At 42.3% G+C, this 21690-nt stretch overlaps 1 protein-coding gene across 6 annotated transcripts in view; it reads left to right on the forward strand.

Annotated features, from left to right (window-relative positions):
• Positions 1 to 21690, forward strand: part of xrcc4 (X-ray repair complementing defective repair in Chinese hamster cells 4) — a 678103-nt gene that overhangs the window by 121952 nt on the left and 534461 nt on the right. For 5 of the 6 annotated variants that reach the window (XM_068029637.1, XM_068029638.1, XM_068029635.1 and 2 more), the window contains exons 2-3: positions 8621 to 8779; positions 19648 to 19835. In XM_068029637.1, coding sequence (XP_067885738.1) covers positions 8641 to 8779; positions 19648 to 19835 — 327 coding nt within the window. In that variant the 5' untranslated portion in view covers positions 8621 to 8640. The remainder of the gene's footprint in view (positions 1 to 8620; positions 8780 to 19647; positions 19836 to 21690) is intronic. The other variant, XM_068029640.1, reaches the window with a different exon arrangement.

Below are 21690 nucleotides of genomic sequence, written 5' to 3' on the forward strand. Positions count from 1 at the left end.
GTCTCAGCCCACGCTTATAAATCATTAGCTTTATTGAGATCGCCAAACATCTGAGAATTAGGCTGTTTATCTTTGAGCACTTTGTTTCATTCGCATTCAGTGTGATGATCTTTATTAGTGACTATCAACCCTAGTAGTTTCCTCAAAGTGCTTTTGTCTGTTTAAGCTAATTTAAGGTCTCTTTGTTGACAGAGTTGCCTTTCACTGAATATTTCTTCAATTCCCATGTAATTTATTTTTTAAAGCATTGAATACAAACTTTTTCATAATTTTTTTTTTCCAATCTCAGGTTTTGGCCTATTACCACAGTTATACCCAAAATATCACTGGTTTTCATGCTATTTATAAACTTATTTTTGGAATAAAATCACTTATTTCATTGCTAAAAATCACACACAAAATGTGTAAGCAGCATTGGTAGCATCTGACATCTCAAAACAAATTTCTGGAGTGAGACAGTTGGCTTACTGTGCCCATGAATGGCATTAAAATTATTTTAAAGGTTGCTATATATTTTGGCTCAAACAATATTGGGTGAATGGCAGTCAGTGCTTTGATTTGGAAAGTTGGCATCCAATTCTTATGCAACAAAAAAAAAACTAAGTCTGTGTGATACACAGCAATATGTGATACAGTGCATATAACAAAACTGCAATTCCTTCACTTAACAAAATTTGTCAAGTAGCTGTCAACAGCAGCACATTACCAGGAGTAAGAGCTAATGAATGTAAAATTTATTTCAAGACTTTGACAAAATAGAGGAGCAGGAGATCTGCTTTGTTTAAATTACAATGGGTCATCAACCCGAAACGTTAACCATGTTTCTCCGCAGGTGCCGCCAGACCTGCTGAATATTTCCAGTTCTTTGTTTTTATTTCAGATTTCCAGCATCTGCAATATTTAGCTTTTATTTATATAGGCGTGTATAAGTGGTCTGGTAATGAAATACCTTGGTGTAAGATGAGGGCAGTTGGCTAGGGTATCTGCTTCTAGTCAGACATTTGGGGAGGTGATTAGTGGAAGCAAGGCACACAGCCACCTGTAGGGAAGAAAACCTTTTAGGTCAAATTAATCAGGACCAGACTCAAACACCTCCTAACAGCTTGTCATAGAGAAGACGTGCTTGCTTTTTTGGCTGCAAAATTGTCACTGGCATTGTGGCCAACTTGAAAAATAGAAAAGCCATCAAAACAGTGGTGGAGGAAACAGCAAGTTTTACACATTAGATGACACATCACAACTAACTAAAAATACATCAAGACATATGCTAGTTCCATATTAATGAAGACAACTATACCATTTTACAAGTTAAAAGAAGATTGGTGCATTGCAGCAGTGCTTGTTCTCTATCATCTGTCCTTTGTTTCATTTCTCTGCCCTTTCAATTATCCTTTTAAATTTTAAATGTTAATATTTAACATTTTTGGGTAGATTGCCAATGTCATAGCTGGACTGGAACAGCTTGGCTAGGGGAGTAACTAGATCTAGTGTACAAGGCTTCAGCATTACTGCTGGGATGCTGTTAAAGTCCATAGTCTTTGCTCTGTTCACTGCACTTATCTTGTCAAATAGAGTGAACCAAATTGGCTGAACACCACCATCTATAATGGCAGTGATCTTGGGAGCAAGCCAAATGGAATCATCCACTCGGTGCTTCTGGCTGAAGGTGCCAGCAAACACTTTTGCTTTGTCTCTTGAATTCAAGTGCTGAGCTTCATATTTGAGTATGTTGTTACGGTCAAGTGAGGAGGGGTTGAAGGGCTTCCCACTTTTCTGTCCTTGTTTGACCACAACAGGTTTACTTCTTAAATTGGATGTACTGGCCAATTCAGTAGGTGTTTGATTACTTACTTGCTATGATCATAACAAAAACCAATTGGACAGGTTAACTTTATTGTCCCTAAACTGAACTAATAAACAAAGTGCCAACTTTCACACTCGCATATACACTGTGGAGGTTTACACATACACACATAGGTTAGAGTGGAGAAAGGTAGATTGGTTGAGTTAGAGTCCAGAGGAAAAAAAATGGTATACAGTCTGTGGAGTTTGGTGATTCGGCTGCTTCTAGCTAAATTCAGTGGTCCTGAGGCTTTTAGTTTGAAGAGGTAGATGACTGGTTCAGTGGGCCTCTTGGAGACAGTGATGAGGATGATTTCCTCCAACGGGGTTTCTGATTGTAGCTGGAGTATGCAAAGGTGGTCAGTCAACAGGCAAAATTTGAAAGCTTTCAGGCTGGAACGGAGAGAGAGAGAGACTCCCACTTGAGTCCAGTTGCTGCCCCTCTGCTGCAGAGAAAACACCAGCTTAAAAACTGCAGATGGGAAGGGGCTTGCCACATGACACTCAGTCACTCAAACATAGTAGTTATCAGTATTTCTCTGCCTGCTGAAAGAACAGGTAGTTCCTTTAAACTTCCTGGGTCTTGGTTCTTTCTGGGAAATGCTGTCATTTCGTCTCCCTCCTCACAGTCCTTTGCAATATTGGATACAGTGTAGCAAACTAGGTGATCATCTTAAGCTACGAGCAAAATCATTCTTTTAGCTGTTCTTTTAAAAATGTCTTTTAAAAAATATAAGTTCAGATCTCCAGTCAGTGGATTAAAGAAAATTATCATCCAACAAAACACATTGGCGTAACAATGGACTTCTCTTGTTAGTTGTCTGGTTGTCCATCATTCTTGACTAGATGTGGTTGGGCTAGAAAACTTTACTTGATTTGTTGGTTGTGGAACTCCTTGGCTCTATTCATACCAGCTGTAGTTGGTATTCAGCATCCCAGCAGGCCTGTGTAGAAGTTTCATTAGGTTGGTACCTCTTTCTAAAATTGCTTTTCTATCCTTCCTAAAATTACACAATATTCCAAATTTGGCCAACTGAGGTCTTATATAAGTTCAACATTACTTCCTTGATTTTGTATTTTATACTTTGATATGGAAACTTTTTTATGGCCTGGTCTACTTGATTTGCTATCTTTTAATGGCATGTATATCTGCACGGAAATGTCACTCTGCTCCTCTATTCCATTAAAACTCTTGCCATTTAAGATCAATATACTTCCAAAATATATTAACTCACATTTCTTACATTGAACTATATCTTAACAGTGCATCTTGTTAGCCTATTGGTATTTAACTCTCTATTTTTTTCCCAATTGTTGTTACAATACATTAGCAGATCTGGTAGCTCAGTCTTGATGAAAGGTCTTCAGCCTGAATCGTTACTTCTGTTTTTCTCTCCACAGTTACAGCCAGACCTGCTGAGTATGTCCAGCATTTTCTGTTTTACGTCCGATTTCCAGTGTCTGCAGTATTTTGCTATTCCATACATCCAATTTGGTATCATCAAAATTTCAATGTCATTTCTTCAATTCCTATTCAGACCTATGTGAACAACAAGTCCTATTTTTCCAAAAGTATCATTTATCCCACTTGTTGCTTTCTGCCCTCTTTAGGGCCAGTTTGGCTCAAGTGGTAGCGTTCTCATTTCTGAATCAGGATTCAGGCCCCATTCTAGGATTTGAGCACATGTTTGAGGCTGTTGCTTCAGGGCAGCACTGAATAAATAAAAAAAACAGAAAAGTCAAGACTTGCATTTATATAGCACCTTTTAATGACCTCAGTAAATTCCAAAGCACTTTACAACCAATGGAGTTCTGTTCAAGTGTCGTCACTGTTGTAATATCGGAATGTTGCATTCTTGGAGGTTCTATCTTTTGGATGAGACCTTCAAACATATTTGGGCTGGGCTTAGGGCTGTCAGGTCCGTCTACAGCCTAGGCTATTAGGTACATACAGTGATTAGAATTAGTAATGGAACATTGGACCATTGGTGATGGGAGCTGAGGCTTCACCCTGTTTGTGCTAGTGGTGACATCGCTGCAGTTCTTCAAGGTAGTGTCCTAGCCCCAACTATCTTGTAGCTGTTAAATCAATGACTTCCCCCTTTCATGAGGTTAGAAGTAGGGATGTTCTCAGCTGATTGCATAATGTTCAGTTCCATTGGTATTTCCAGCAAAACCTGGACAGATCCTGGCATGGGCTGATTTGTGGCTTGCCAGTTAAGTGCCAGGCAAGTTCCATTTCCATGAAAGAGAGTCGAACCACCCTCATGTGACATTTAGTGGCATTACCATCATCGAATCACCCGACATCAACTGGAAGTCACCATTAAGCAGAAACTTAAATGGACCATTAACACTTGGCAAAAAGAGCAGGCCAGAGGCTGTGTATCCTGTGGTGAATGACTTGCCTCCTCATTCCCTAAAGCCTGTCCACCATCTACGAGGCAGAAGTTAGGAATGTGATGAAATACTCTCCACTTGCTTGGATGAGTGCAGCTCCAACAATACTCAAGAGGCTTGACACCATTCGGGAAAAAGCAGCCTGCATGGTCGATAATCAATCCACTGCCTTCACCAACAAGAACTTAATTATACATAGCACCTTTAAATGTAATAAAACATCCCAAGGCACTTCACAGGAGCTTTATAAAGCAAAATTAGGCACCAAGCTACATAAGGTGATGTTAGGGGAGATGGTCAAAAGTTGGGTAAAGACGTAGGTGTTAAGAAACATCTTAAAGGAAAAGAGATAAGTCGCAGAAGTTTAGAGAGGGAATGCCAGAGCTTGGGGCCTGGGCAGCTGAAGGCATGGCCACCAGTGGTGGAAAATTTAAAATCGGGGATACTCAAGAGGCCAGTATTGCGTAAGCACAGATATCTGAGGGTTGTGGGCTGGAGGAGATTACAGAGATAGGGAGGTGCCAGGCCATGGTGGGATTCGAAAACAAGGATGAGAATTTTTAAGTGGGTGTGTTACTTGACTGGGAGCCAGTGTAGGTCATTGAACACGGGTGATAGGTGAATGGGAGTTGGTGCGAGTAACGGCATAGACACTTATGCATTAAACACTTGCGCTCTCTCTCCATCACTAGTGCACTGTGGCTGCAGTTTTAACCATTTACAAGATACATTGCAGCAACTTGCCAAGGCTTTGTCAAAAGTACCTCCCAAACCCATGACCTCTACCATCTAGAAGGAATGGAAACGACACCACCGCTGAGATCCCCTCCAAGTCGCACTCCATCCTGACTTGGACATGTCCTTCATTATCGCTGGGGTAAAATCCTGGAACTCCCTACCTAACAGGACATTCTGTCTGCAATGGTTCAAGAAGGCTGCTCACCACCACCTTCTTCAGGGTGACAAGGGATGGGCAATAAATTCTGGCCTTGCCAGCAATATTCACATCACGTGGATGAATAGACCAGATTTTGCAGTCAGTCTCACTGAGATCTCGCAATCTCTGTGATAAGAATTTCACCTCTATTGTCATGCAGTAGTACTGCAACTGATTGCAGTGTTCTTTACTGGCATTCACAGCGTAGAGCAGCAGTGATGTCATCAGGTGATGTCACTTTAAAGGATTTTCACAGACCCTCAAACGGGCAAACACTAAAATAAAAAAAATTTAAAATTTTTTTACAAAGAACAAAGAAAATTACAGCACAGGAACAGGCCCTTCAGCCCTCCAAGCCAGCGCCAATCCAGATCCTCTATCTAAACCTGTCGCCTATTTTCTAAAGAACAAAGAAAAAATTGAAGATGGGGGTGAAAATAGAAGCTAAAATATCCAGAATTTAAAAAAAAGTTTAATAAATTTAGCTTAAAATCTACTTGGTAATCATTTACGAGCATTCCACAATTATAAAATTATTTTTTCATGGTCAGTTCTGTTCATCAAATTTTATTAAGAATGTTGCCATGAAAAACCCAGTTACACCTGATATCCGGCTCTGGGAGGAGCCTCAGTGCAGCCAGTGTCGTAACCCTGGTTGACAGACCAACAACTTCACGATTTGTGCGCGAATTGGTACATGCCCGATATCTTGAAATTGCGGGCACTTTCACATGGCAATGATGGTGAATGCTGACAGTTTCCTCTCAACTCCCCCACCATTCCCCTGCAAAATGCGGTCCACAATGCAAAAACAACATTAGCACTGCTGCCCTTACAGAAAAGGAGAATGAAGAAACAGGGAATGGAACCAACTGAAAATCTCAACTACAGTATAAATAATAGACGGAAAAATAAGTTGCATTGTGGCTCTTCAGGATGCATAACAAGAAAGTATGAAGCATATGGACTACTTATTATGAAGAATGGTAAATAGTTGACATTGAGATTAGTATCAAAAAGAACAAAGAACAGTACAGCACAGGAATAGGCCATTCGGCCCTCCAAGCCTGTGCCGATCTTGATGCCTGTCTGAACTAAAACCTTCTGCACTTCCGGGGACCGTATCCCTCTATTCCCATCCTATTCATGTATTTGTCAAGATGCCTCTTAAACGTTGCTATCGTACCTGCTTCCACCGCCTCCCCCGGCAACAAGTGTAAAGAACTTGCCTTGCACATCCCCTCTAAACTTTGCCCCTCGCACCTTAAACCTATGTCCCCTAGTAACTGACTCTTCCACCCTGGGACAAAGCTTCTGACTATCCACTCTGTCCATGCCGCTCATAACTTTGTAAACCTCTATCATGTCGCCCCTCCACTTCTGTCGTTCCAGTGAAAACAATCCGAGTTTATCCAACCTCTCCTCATAGCTAATGCTCTCCAGACCAGGCAACATCCTGGTAATGGGGAGGCGGTGGCGTACTGGTATTGTCACTGGACTAGTAACCCAGAGACCCAGGTATTGCTCTGGGGACATGTGTTCGAATCCCACCACAGCAGAAGGTGAAATTTTAATTCAATTAAATAAATCTGGAATTTAAAGCTAGTCTAATGATGGCCATGAAACCATTGTCGATTGTTGTAAAAACCCATCTGGTTCACTAATGTCCTTTAGGGAAGGAAATCTGTTGTCCTTACCTGGTCTGGCCTACATGTGACTCCAGATCCACAGCAATGTGGTTGACTCTTACATGCCCTCGAAATGGCCTAGCAAGCCACTCAGTTCAAGGGCAATTAGGGATGGGTAATAAATGCTGGCCTGGTCTGCGACGCCCACATCCCATGAATGAATTTTAAAAAGAAAACCTCTTCTGTACCCTCTCCAAAGCCTCCACGTCCTTCTGGTAGTGTGGCGACCAGAATTACACGCAATATTCTAAGTGTGGCCTAACTAAAGTTCTGTACAGCTGCAGCATGACTTGCCAATTTTTATACTCTATGCCCCGACCGATGAAGGCAAGCATGCCGTATGCCTTCTTGGCTCCCTTATCCACCTGCGTTGCCACTTTCAGTGACCTGTCGACCTGTACGCCCAGATCTCTCTGCCTGTCAATACTCCTAAGAGTTCTGCCATTTACTGTATACTTCCCAGCTGCATTAGACCTTCCAAAATGCATTACCTCACATTTGTCCGAATTAAACTCCATCTGCCATTTCTCCGCCCAAGTGTCCAACCGATCTATATCCTGCTGTATACTCTGACAATCCTCATCACTATCCGCAACTCCACCAACCTTTGTGTCATCCGCAAACTTACTAATCAGACCAGTTACATTTTCCTCCAAATCATTTATATATACTACAAACAGCAAAGGTCCCAGCATTGATCCTTGCGGAACACCACTAGTCACAGCCCTCCATTCAGAAAAGCACCCTTCCGCTGCTACCCTCTGTCTTCTATGACCGAGCCAGTTCTGTAACCATCTTGCCAGCTCACCTCTGATCCCGTGTGACTTCACCTTTTTGTACCAGCCTGCCATGAGGGACCTTGTCAAAGGCTTTACTGAAGTCCATATAGACAACATCCACTGCCCATCCTTCATCAATCATCTTCGTCACTTCCTCAAAAAACTCAATCAGGTTAGTGAGACACGACCTCCCCTTCACAACATCATGTGCCTCTCGCTAATAAGTTCATTTGTTTCCAAATGGGAGTAAATCCTGTCCTGAAGAATGCTCTCTAATAATTTCCGTACCACTGACGTAAGGCTCACCGGCCTATAATTTCCTGGATTATCCTTGCTACCCTTTTTAAACAAAGGAACAACATTGGCTATTCTCCAGTCCTCTGGGACCTCACCTGGAGCCAATGAGGATACAAAGATTTCTGTCAAGGTATCATTTTCAGGTTCTCTGATATTCATAGAATCATATGTAGAATCGGAGAATCTCAGCACAGAAGGAGGCTATTCAGCCCATTGTGCCAGCTCTTTGAAGAGCTATCCAATTGGTCCCACTGTCCTCTTTTCCCCATTGCTCTACAAATTTCTCCTTTTCAAATATGTATCCAATTCAATTTTGTGCATTGCTGCTGAATCTCCTTTTCACTATCCTTTCAGGCAGTGCATTCCAGATAATTTGATCTTGCTGATTAAGTAAATATCATAAACAACTTAAACTCTTATTTAATGGTTTAGAACTGACCAGAACTACCTGAATGAATTGTAACTCATACCTCAAACCTGGCTATATCATGTATCCCATATTAATACTCAGAACACTGGTTATTATTGTATTTTATCGAGAAGCTCTAATACTATTTAAAAATATAATTCTTAAGCCTCAAATCTTTTGATAAGAAAATGTATTGTTTTGTAGTTGCTAAAAGTCAGTGTCATATGTCAGTAATTTAGATGGTCCAGATAACTCTCTTTGTTTTTAGGAACTAAAACGAGCTTAACAATGGAAAGGCATGTTTGCAGAATCTGGCCACTTTCTACACCAGACACTGTATACTATCTTCAGATGAATTGGGAGAAAGATCTGGGAAGTGGTTTTACTGTAATTCTCTGCAATGGAGAACAGGCATGGAGTGGAAGAGGTATTATTTATGTGCTTTTTAACTTTTTGTTTTTGTCAAAGAAATCACGTCTATTTGCTCCTCTTTAGATTTGTTGTCTGATGCCAGTGTCTGTAAGCCTGTTGTGCACTCTATAAAATAGCGATCTGTTTATAGAGGAGCGCAGACGTGCAGGATATGGTCGCTGCATTTAGCCTGCACAAGAGGTACTTGTTGGGATGGCAGATCCTTTAGACCAATGTCTTACAGGTCTCTTATATATGCAAGTGCGGACCATGGCAGTAGAATTATGCTTTTGCTGTTGACTTCACTGCTCAAATGCAAAATTATGTTTTGAAATGCATACCAAGTGAATAGAGATTGTTACTTTCCTTGAAAATTGTTTAATTCTGAAAACAAATTTAAAATGTAACTAAATTCTTATGTTTTTATTTAGAGCCTGGCCATGCCTGTTTTGGTGAGCAGGTATAATTTTGATGCTAATTTCTACTCTGCCTCCAGTCAAACAGCCTTCAATGATTTAGTGCTTCATATGCTTTGGTTAAAAACTCAGTTTGGAATTAATTTCAAGTATGCCTTCTTTGGTGTGCCAGGGATCCAGCAGGAGGGAACAGACTTTTGTAGCACGCTATTGATGCAGTCATTTCCTCTTAATCATACAATTTCCTATACTATGAAGGAAAACATGCTGCCCCCTTCACAAAGTAAAACGTTAGAAAGGATGCCATTTTAAAATTATTATAATCTTCATACAAATGTCATCAATCCTTCACAAAAGAATGGAAAAATGGTCTTGATGGATATGCATCTTTAAATCTACTTCTGGAAAGCACCAGCTGCGACTGTGTGTTCCTCCTTGATGTGGGGGGTAGTTTTTCTTTGTCTTTACTAACAGGGCATTAACATTGTGTGGGCAGAGCCCATAAAAGAAAATCTGGCAGGTTTTGTTAATGGGGTGCCATTTCCTTTCTGCACTCCACCCAGATGATACTTAACACCCAGGCAATAAAGATGAAAATTTACCCTGTGGTAAAATAGATGCACTGTGAAAAAGGAAGACGTAAAATAACTAAGTGCAACCCAAATTAATTTTTTGCATGGAAGCAAATGTAATCCTGTTGAAACTTCTATAGTGTTGCAAAGGCACAAAAGCTTATTGGAAAGATGAAATGTTTGTGCTGCAGATTCAATCCTGAGTCATTTTTACCAGTGGATCTTGTCTACTCAGGCTTTCTTGCATTTGGTCAGAGGATGCAATGAATCAAAACATAAATAACACAGATTGCATTTTGCTATATTAAACTTTTAAACAAACAAAACTAAATATATTTTATGATTTTCATGTAAGCAGGAAATGACTCACATAAGTTAGCAAGAGAAACTGACGCTTTTGAAACCTTTCTCTATAAATGAGGATAAAACCTTCTGGCTGAATAAAGTTATGTGGAGCCTGCAACTCATCAGAACTATCTGATTTAGATTTTATTTATTCGAAGTACGGTGAATATGGAGCTTCTTCCAAAATAGTTGCTGGTGGACTTGACAATTAAAGGTGTAACATGAATAAAAATACTGCATCGTCATGCAACCATTTTTAATGAGATGCTTTCAATCAGACTCCTTTTCTCAGCATAGTCAAAAAGATGATTTTTTTTTTCCAAACTGTACATGAACATTGCTTGCTGATCTATATTGGTTCTCACTTTAGCACAGCTTTGATTTTAAAATCTAATCCTTGTTTTCAATTTCTTTGTGGCGTCAGCCCTCCCTATCTCTATAACCTCTTCTCGCCTTCCAAGACATTTACGCTCCTCCAATTCTAGTCTCTTGCACGTCCCAGATTTTCTTCACTCAGCCATTGGTAGCTGTGCCTTCAGTTGTCTAGCCCCTAACCTCTGGGATTCGCTCCCAAACGTCTCCACCCATCTACCTCTCCTTCCTCCTTTAAGATGCTCAAGATGACAAGCTTTTACTCACTTGTCCTAACATCATCATATGTGGCTCACTTTCAAACTTCGATTGATAACGATCCTGTGGAACAGGCTGAAGGGACTGAATGGCCTACTCCTGTTCCTGTGTTCTGATGTGAAGCACCTTGTGATGTTTTACTACTTTTAAAGGTGCTACATAAATGCAAGTTGTATCAATTGTATCATTAAAGCACCATTTTACATTTTTTAAATTCCATTTCACGACAGTCTAGTTAAAACTGCTGACTACAACTCAGATAAGTCAAGTTATGGCAGCTATGCCTGTATTTATTCCCCTTCTGCTGGTAGAACTCTCCTGCAATGCAGAATGATGTCACACATACATGTCAAGCTAAAAAATTAGCAAAAATTCTAACAGCTTTAGTAAAGGTGAAAACTCAAAAATGATGCTGGCTTCAAAGGAAACCGTTACAAAGACTTTGCATGAAATTTAACCTAACTCACCATGTGGGAAACCCGTGGGATTGGGTGAAACACCTGTTCTACGCCCTGCCTAATATTACTCTCCATGATGCAGTGTAAACTCAAGCAGAGCGTAAAACCAGCATTGCACACAATCTTGTCAATCTCCCAATAGGTGGATTACGTTAAAATTTCACCTCTTGTATCTTAAGTGGTATTTGTATTGAAGGAAAGAAAACATGAAAACCTAAAGTGGAAAATCCAAATATTGAAGTTATAGCATTTATGATTGCATTTCTAGGGTGTCTGGAGATGTGCTTCTTCAGAAAATGTCGCATTCTAGTTCATTTTAAGCACTTCATAATAATTAGGATCAGGTGAGGAGGGGTCAAAGGGCTCCCCTCTTTTCCCTTTCCTTGTTTGATTACAACAGGTTTATTTCTTTTTGAAGTGGATATACTTGCCAATTCAGTGAGTGTTTAACTCTATATGTACCGTGTTCGTAAAAAGAACCAATTGGACAGGTTTTCTTGAGTTTAACAAAGAAAGAGGTTAGCTTTATTATACTTAAACAGATTTAAGTAAAATATTAAAATGCACTCTGACTTCCTCTCATGTGCGCGCGCGCGCACACTCGAAGTTCACTCATACAGAAATAGGTTACAGAGTGGGGAAGGATAGATTGGTGAAATTAGAGTCCAGAGAGATAAAAAGGGTTATACAGTCTGTGGAGGTTGGTGACTTGGCTGGCTTCAGGCTGAATTCGGTGGTCGTGCAACTTTACTTTGATGGTCCTGAGGCTTCCGATTTGAAGATGTGGATGGCTAATTCATTGGTTCTCCTGGAGACAGCGCAGCTGATTTCCTTCAAGGAGTCTCTCTGCAGCAGGGGTATCCCTGGGTGATCACGGTTAGCAGGCAGGGTTGGAAGCTTGCAAGGTGGATTGGAGAGAGAGAAGGGAAGGAAGGACCCCATTCGGGTCTTCTTCAGCATATAGCTGCTTGTCTCTCTGCTGCAGAGAATACACCAGCTTTTTTAAGCACATGGAGGGTGGACCTGTCACATGACCATCACCCAGTGATTCAAGCATGATGGTTACCAGTGTGTGTTCTCTCTGCAACTTAATCAGTCCATGTCCAGGAATTCCCTTCACACAGCCAAGGTCCCACTGTTCAAGTGATTAGGTTTGAGTGGTTCATCTCTACCAGTTGAATATTCAGGTAATGGCCTTGACGCCTTGTTAATGGGAACAGGATAGGTGGTTCACTCAGATTCCCCAGGTCATTGTCCTTGATGGGTCTGTGCAGACATGCCATCTCCATCTCAATGCACTAGAATGTGGAAAGTACAGGGATGCAAATTGGGGTGGCCATCTTTAGCTGCCAGCATCAAGTCAACTTTTATCTTTTTTTTAAAAATTCAATTCATGTTTCCAACCGGTAAATTAAAATTCATCATTCGACATAGCACATTTTCAAGACACCTCCACACCATGCAAAATGAAATGCAACGACAGGAGCATTTCATTATAAGGTTGTAAGTAATATTAAAAGAAACTGTACACACACATTTACCCCCAAACGATCACTTATAAATCTTACACTGCTATAGCTATGCTCTCGTTAAGTTTTCATCCAGGATAATTCTGTGCTGAATTGGACTCTGGATAAAGTATCAGCTGTCGCATTGTTTTTCCCTGCAATGTGGGTATTCTTTAGGTGGTAAGGTTGCAAAAGCAGGCTCCATCAAAATAGCCTTGCATTTTGGGTTTTGACTTTCTCCACAAATATAAAGGGATATTGATTGGTATAAGCTACAGTCTCTCTCTATCCATTTTGGACATATACTTAAAAGTACTTGGGAGCCAGTAACAGTCCCAGAGTTTCCTTCTCCACAGTAGAGTATCTCTTTTGATGTCTGTTAAATTTTTTTGGCGAAATACCCAACTGGTCTCTCGATGCCTGACTTATTATCTTGGAGCAGGACGGCACCTACCCGTATGTCACTAGCATCGACTGCCGCTTTAAAAGGCTTGTTAAAGTTTAAGCTGTCAGCACTGGTTTATTGGTTAAGATGGCTTTCAGCCTGTTGAAAGCTGTTTGGCATCTCCCTGAACCCATTACCTTCGCTCTTTTCTATTACAAATCTGTCACTGGAGCAGCTATAGTGCTGAAGTTTAGGATGAACTTGTAGAACCCACACAACCCCAAAAATCTCTCTTTCTTGTTTAGTCATGGGGATGGGAAAATCCATCAGTGGCTGTACCTTTGCTCCTTTGGGCAGCACCCATCCTTGACCCATAACATGCCCTAGGTACGTTGCCTGAGCTTTTGCGATCTTGCTCTTTGCGCCATTTACCACTAGGTCAGCCGACTGTAACCCCCGGAAGAGGGCTTCTTACTGCTCCTAAGTGGTCCCCCTAGTTGTCACTGTATACTAACAGATTATCCAGGTACGCTAAACTGTTGGGTAGGCCAGCCACTACCTGGTTCATCAGTCTTTGGAAGGTGGCCGGGGCATTTCTTAATCTGAATGGCATCACTCGGCACTGGAATAAGCCGTCTGGGGTGACAAAAGCTGAGATCTCTTTAGCTCAGGTGGTTAAGGGAACCTGCCAGTATTCTTTTAACAAGTCTATTTTGGTTATGTAGGTGGCATTTCCTACTCTATTGATGCAGTCTTCCAGGTGGGGAATTGGGTAGGAGTCAGCTCTGGTCAGTGCATTAATCTTTCTTTAATCAATGCGGAAACTTGTTTAGCCATTGGGTTTGGGCATACGTACAACTGGGGAACTCCAACTGCTCTGACTGGGCTCAATCAGCTTGTGCTCCAGCATGTGCTGAATTTCCTCCCGAACCTGGCTCAGTTTCCTGGGACCTAGGCAATAGGGATTTTTCTTTATGGGAGGGGTCTCTCCTACATCCACATCATGTAGGGTTAGGGTTGTGCATCCTGGTTTGTCCCTGCAGATCCCGTTAAACGCTGTGAACAGCCTTGTTAGGTCTCCTCTCTGTCCTGCATTTCAGTAGGAGAATATAGTGCCTAATCTCCCTAACATTTCAATGTTAGCTCTCTGGATGGCAGGGGGATCGATTTGGGAATCCTCCAAGCCTCCCTCTAACATGTCCTCACTATCCCTTTCGTCCTCCTCTTTCCTGACTGCCTGACAGACCTGGGCTTGTTTGTCCCCTTCCCGGCTGTGATACTGCTTTAGCATATTAATGTGGCACAGCCTTTGCTTTTTTCTACAGTCTGGGGTGTTAAGTAAATAATTCACCTCACTAATTCTCTTTACTACTCTGTATGGGCCACTGAATCAGGCTTTCAATGGTTCACACATACTAGTAGCACTAACATATGGTCTCCGGGCTGAAATGTTCTGGCCTTGGCATGTTTATCTACCTGCCTTTTCATCGCTGTCTGGGAGGTTTTTAGGTGTTTCTGAGCCACCGCACAGGCTCTCGTGAGCCACTCATGGAACATGGAGATGTAATCTAACATGGGAGGTTCATTCCTGTGTCTGAAAAACCTCTCCTTGATTAGTTAATTGACACAAGGTGAGAGGTCCTCTTAAACTAATTCAAAGGGACTAAAGCCAGTAGACCCATTGGGTGAATCCCTGGTAGTAAACAGAAGGAATCCCAGCCCTTTGGCCCAGTCATGGGGGTGTGCATAGCAGTATGCCCTGACCATTGACTTTGGGGTCTGGTGGTACCATTCCAAAGCCCCTGGTGACTGTGGGTGGGAGGCTGAGGACTTTCGCTGGGTTATGCCCAGACCTTTTGAAAAATACTGGACATAAAATTTGTGCCCTGATCCGACTGGATCTTGGCAGGCAGCCCGTATTGGGTTTGGGTTATTGAAGATTTTGGTTAGCCTTTCCACCACTACCTTGGCAGAGATAGTTCTTGGGGTAATAGCCTCTGGAAATCAGGTAACCACATCCATATTGGTGAGGAGATACTGGTAGCTCCTTTTTTTTTTCAGCAGGGGCCCCATACAATCCACCAGCACGGTGCTGAATGGTTCCTCAAAAGCTGATATGGGAATTAGGGGCGCAGGTTTTATTGCAGTTTGGGGCTTCCCGACAACCTGGCATATGTGGCAGATTTTACAAAACTCCACCACATCTTTGTGGAGGTATGGCCAGTAAAAATGCTGCCTTAGTGTGCTTGGGTTTTTCGGTTACCGACATGTCCAATCATGGGAATCTCGTGGGCTATTTTCAATATTTCCATACGGTACCTCGGCGGCACCAATACCTCGTGGACCAGTCCACTTTTCATCTGCAGGTCTGTGAGGAGATCTCCAATTCCTCATCACCTCATTCTTTAAATAGTAGCACTTTGGAACTCCCTCTGCTTCAGCTTCAGTTTGGGCAGTCTGTGCTAACTTTTTCAACAATGGGTCGGCTTGCTGAGCCCTGACCAAGGAAGACCTGTTTAACCCATCCTTTGGGCCCTCTGACTTCCCAAAAAAGGTTTCAGATAACCAGACAGTAGAGTCATCCTTCTGTAGTGCCAGTTCACCCTCTTCTGCTGGAGTTTGTTTGGCCGTGGACCAGGTCACCACATAGTCAGGACAAATTCCGGGGAACTTCTGCTGTAACTGCTCTGTCTCCCTGACCTCTTTCAGCCTCTCTAAGACCACTGGAGAAGCTACCACCTTCACCCCCACCAGGCCATTACTGAGGAACAGGTTGACCCCATCCACAGAAAAACTGGGGGCAATCCCCATGGTTACCGGTCTTGAAATAAGGTTGCACTCCAGTTGCAGCTGATGTAAAGGTATGGGCATATACCTTCCCCCATACCATTCACTAATACTTTAGTATTCAATGTGCTGACTAGGGGAAAGGTCATGCCTTTTCCCAGCAGAAGGGATTGGGTGGCCCCTGTATCCCTAGGTATGATTGGGCTTACTTGCCTCACTCAAGTGGTATGGGGTCACTTTTCCTTGGGACACAAAATCCCAGTAACTCTCAGGGATTTTAAGTTCTCCCGCACTCTCAGTGGTACATTTATTGGGACTCACGGTTAGAGCCACAGCCTGGTCTGCTGTGCTTCCCTTCTCAGTCCTTTTTGCACTGGTCTGGTGTACCCTGACTAAACCACTGGAGTTTCCCTGTAACTTCCAGCAGTCAGCTCGAAGGTGACCTGCCTTGTCGCTTTGGAAGCATACAGGCTTTCTGGCATCCCTCCTGTTCTCAGCACCTTTTTGGCCTGAGGAGGGCCTGCTGTGTTTCCAGCTTTCCCTTCTCGCCCATGGCTGTTCATCCTCCTATCACCCTCCCACCTTTTGTCCTTTTCAGGTTTTTGGAGGTACCTAGGGAAGGGTTTCCTTGGGGCAAGGGCTTGTGGCGAAGTTCATAATCATCAGCCATATTGCTGCCTGCTTTGCTCTTGGAACCTTTTGTTCCTCCATGTGGATTTTTATGGAAAGGGGAAGCAAGTTTATGAGCTCCTCGAGGAGGCTTTCATAGGTGGACTCTATCGTTAGCACCTGTATCCATCGGTCAAAGGTGAGTTGCTTAACCCTTTCAAACCCGATGTAAGTTTGTTCAGGCCGTTTTCGGAGAGTTCAGGATTTTTGGCGGTACGCCTCCGGTACCACTTGCCTGCACTCAGGATAGCATTTTTGGTCATCTCATAGTTTGATGAACTCTTGTCAGACAGTAGGGAATAAACCTCTGGGCTTTTCCTATTAATTTGCTTTTCAGCAGCAGATTCAACTGTTTTGTAAATTTTTAAAATGAGATGAAAAATGCTTCCACATCTCAATTCATCGAACTTTGGTGTCATTTGGGAGATCTTTAAGAACTCAGCGCTCAGTCCTGAGCTAAGGGTAGTTCCCTCACTAGCAGTGGCTTCACTGGGTATGTTGGGTCTTTTCCTATTAAGTTTGAGCTGCCTTAACTCTCTTTCTTGCCTCTCCTTCTTGAAAGCTCTTTCTTTCTCCCTTTCCTGAAATTCCTTCTCTAATTGTTCTTTCCTTTCCTGTCTCTCCCTTTCCTGGAATTCTCTCTCCTTCCATTCCTGTCTGCCCCTTTTTCTCAGAATTCTAGTTCTAGTCTCCTCTGTTCCAGCTGTATCTTGGTTAATGCTAGTCTGCCTGTTTCAGATTCTATGCCTGTCTCCGGTCCTTCAGTTTCAATTTCAAAATTCTTGGCCACATGTTTGAGGATTTTAGGTTTCCTAACTTTTGGATGGATATTTATCTCAAAATGCCTAGCTGTACTCCTTAACTCTTCAACGGATAGGGCTTTTAAACTGTCCCAAGTTACATCACTCTGTTCTGGAGAAGTACTTGCCTCAAATCTGGGCATTTTAGTACTGTAGCATTGAAAACCAGAAGAAAACCTGTAATGAAGGTCTTAAACTATTGTTAAGTATCAATTTGGTTTCCCGCTTCCAATTTCTCATTTGTCTGTGGGTTCGATCTCTGACGTACAGCCCCCAAATTTCTGTTACGATCAGATGAGGAGGGGTGGAAGGGCTCCCCTTTTTTGTCTCTCCTTGTTTGACTGCAACAGGTTTATTTCTTTTTGAAGCGGATATACTTGCTAATTCAATGAGTGTTTCACTGTTTACACGCCGTGATTATGAAAAGAACCAAATCAGACAGGTTTTCATGTGTTTAACAAAGAAAGAGGTTATCTCTATTGTACTCAAACCGATTTAAATAAAATAATAAGACGCTGCGACTTACGCACACAAACACACACAAAATAGGTTTCAGAATGGGGACGGATAGATTGGTCAAATTAGAGTCCAGAGAAATAAAAGGGTATACAGTCTGTGGTGATTGGTGACTTGGCTGGCTTCAGGCTAAATTCAGTGGTTGTGCAACTTTCTTTTGGTGGTCCTGAGGCTTCCGATTTGAAGATGTGGTTGGCGGATTTGGTGGTTCGCCTGATTTCAGTCAAGGGGTCTCTGTCTGCAGCAGGGGTATCCCTGAGTGGTCACGATTAGCAGGGAGGGTTGGAAGCTTCCAAGGTGGATTGGAGAGAAAGGAAGGAGGGACCCCATTCAGGTCTTCTCTTTTCAGCATCTAGCTGCTTGTCTCCTTGCTGCAGAGAAAACATCAGCTTAAGTACATGGAGGGTGGGCCTGTCACATGACCATTACCCAGTGATTGAAGCATAGTGGTTACGAATGTGTATTCTGTCTTGCAACTTAATCAGTCCATGTCTAGGAATTGCCTTCTCACAGCTAGGGTCCCATTGTTCAAGTGATTTGGTTTGAGTGGTTCATCTCTACCAGTTGAATATTCAGGTAATGGCCTTGACACCTTGCTAATGGGAACAGGATAGGTGGTTCATTCAGATTCCCCAGGCCATTGTCTTTGATGGGTCTATGCAGACATGCCATCTCTATCTCAATGCATTGGAATGTGGAAAGTACAGGGATGCAAATTGGGGTGGCCATCTTTAGCTGCCAGCATCAAGTCATCTTTTATGTTTTTTAAAAAAAATTCAATTCAGGTTTCCAAGCAGTAGATTAAAAGTCATCATTCGACATAGCACGTTTTCGCGACATAATGAATAGACTTTTAGGGCTGGATTTTCAAAGCACTTCAAGGGCAAGCATGGGTGCAGGCACGAATTGAGGATTGCATTCTCGGAAGGTGTCTCTGAATCCTGATGCCTCCAGGACGTGCTCCAATTTTCAAAGAGGATTGGGGTTGGGGAGCTGGGAATCTGCTCGCCTCTAATTACTTGTACCTGTTAACCTCCTTGAGGAGTTTGTTAACTTGCTGGGGTGGACTGAAGGGTATTTTCAAAGGAACGAGTGGGAGGAGCAAATGGTTGGACATTGTTGTCGATAATTATTCAAAGGAATCGGGAAGAAAAGTGCGATTGATACATAGCGCTTGACCTGCCTTCCTGCTCACTGTTTGGCCACTTGTTTGCACTGTAACACTGCTGGCCTTCTGATCTGCCTGCACCGTTCTGCAAGGCTCACCCTGTCATGGCCGCTGTCTTCCTTTCAACATTGCAGTCTGGAGTGGCTTTCTGCCTCCATGCTGGTTCCAACACCGTTGATTGTGTGCCCCACTCGCCCCGGCGCACTTAGATCATTTACATTTGAAGAGTGTTGTGTCAGCTATGCTGATGCAGTGCGGGGTTGGGAACCGGAAATTATCCGGGTGTCAGGGTCCCGATCCCGGAATGAAAATCCAACCCCTAATCTTATTTTAAAAAAGGAAAAATAAAGTGAAGTTTTTTAAAAATAAAATCACATACCCAAATGTTACCTCCGTAATCATTGAACCACATCCAACCCACATTGTTCAGTTCACAAAGCTATTCTACCCCATCAAGACCCATCTCAGAGATACTGTAGCCCATCCAGCTCCCCTCCTCTGCTACTACAACAGCATCTTATATTTATGAAGAGCTTTTAACATGGACAGCATCCAGAACATGCTTTTACTTAATGATTAAATGAAAGATGAAATTATCTGGCATACTTAATTCGCCAATTCTACTTACAGTGTCAGATAATCAAGTAACAGTGGAAGCAAAAGAGGCTGAAATGGACAGAGAAAAATATGTGGAGGAACTTCGACAAGCACTGACTGCGGGTGAAGAAAAAGCAAAAAACTACAGCTTTGACTTTTTTAAGGATAGTGACAGAGAAGTTTTCCATTTTTCATACGAAAAGCTTTTACAAGACATCTCAGTAAGTACAGTTCAATTTTGTGGCTCCAGGGCAATGGTTTTATTTAGGTAGTAGGATAGGAGGGTTGTGGTAACTGTTAGTTTGGTTTTGAAGGAATGTCTTTCGTTAATATTCTAGTCAGAACGGAAATGGATGATTATGAATGTGCTTTTCAAGCTTGGAAAAACATGTGTACAAAAACATTTCTCCGAATCTCCTGATTTGCACTGATGGATACAAATCAATGAAAATGAAACATGTTGGTTCCTGATATGGAGATACAGACATATCTTTAATTCTGTGTCCCAGAGTTTAAATTTCCCAGTCTGTATATTTCGGATTGTTGGGAGTACTATATATTGGTGTTTTTTTCTGAACCTGTGTTAGAAGTCCAGTGTCATTTCTAAAACATGTATGTGTCAATGTCCTATTGATTTTCTGAATTCAGATTCTATCTTGATTACATTAAAGCAGCAGATCATAGATTTTTTACAAATAATATAATAATCTCTGTTGACGCCATTATCTTTTAGCTCCTCTGCTCTGCATCTCTACTGTTTTAGTCCCCTCACACATGCTCTCCATTTCCTGCTGTTCTTCTCCATTTTCTGCCATTTTTTATTTTGACTTGAAGTAGCCTGATGACCAAATGAGGCCATATGAGACTGGTCAGAAAAATGAAAGCCTATGGGATACAGGAGAATGTGGCAGAATGGATCCAAAATTGGCTCAGTGACAGGAAACAAAGGGTAGTAGTCGACGGATTGTTTTGCGAATGGAAAGCGGTTTCCAGTGGCGTTCCACAGGGCTCAGTGTTGGGTCCCTTGCTGTTTGTGGTATATATTAATGATTTGGACTTAAATGTGGGAGGCATGATTAGGAAATTTGCTGATGACACAAAAATTTGCCTTGTAGTTGATAGTAAAGAGGATGGCTGTAGACTCCAGAATGATATCAATGAGTGGGCGGAGAAGTGGCAAATGGAATTCAATCCAGAGAAGTGTGAAGTAATGCATTTGGGGAGGGCAAACAAAGCGAGGGAATACACAATAAACGGGAGGATATTGAGAGGGGTAGAAGAAGTGAGAGACCTTGGAGTGCATGCCCACAGGTCTCTGAAGGTGGCAGGATAGGTAGCCGGGATGTAATGCTGGAACTGTATAAAATGCTGGTTAGGCCACAGCTGGAGTATTGTGTACAGTTCTGGTCACCACATTACAGGAAGGACATAATTGCTCTGGAGAGAGTACAGAGATTTAAAAGAATGTTTCCAGGGCTTGAAAGTTGCAGCTATGAGGAAAGATTGGATCGGCTAGGGTTGATTTCCTTGGAACAGAGGAAGTTGAGGGGTGACTTAATTGAGGTGTTAAAATTTATGAGGGGCCTAGATAGAGTAGACCGGAAGGAACTGTTTCCCCTGGTAGAGTGGTTACCAGGGGTCACAGATTAAAGGTTGGTGGAAGGATTAGAGGTGACATGAGGAAAAACTTTTTCACCCAGAGGGTGGTGGGTGTCTGGAATTCACTGGTAGGAACGGTGGTGCAGGCAGAAACCCTCAACTCATTTATAAGGTACCACGACATTCACCTGAGGTACTGTAACCTGCAAGGCTGCGGACCAGCTGCTGGAAGGTGGGATTCGACTGGGCGGCAAGATTTTTCAGCCAGCGCAGACACAACGGGCTGAATGGCCTCATCTGTGCCGTAATTTTTCTATGGTTCTATGTCACAGATGGTGTTTGCAGAAGTACTTCAGTGGCTGTGTAGCAATTTTTGACATCTTGTTATACATGTTCTTTTATTTGTAAAAAAAAAAATTGATTTAAAAAAATATATATTTGCGTGTGCTAATATTCTAGAGAAATCTAGTTGAAATT

Source organism: Heterodontus francisci, chromosome 4 (assembly GCF_036365525.1).
Source record: "Heterodontus francisci isolate sHetFra1 chromosome 4, sHetFra1.hap1, whole genome shotgun sequence".
NCBI lineage: Eukaryota > Metazoa > Chordata > Chondrichthyes > Heterodontiformes > Heterodontidae > Heterodontus > Heterodontus francisci.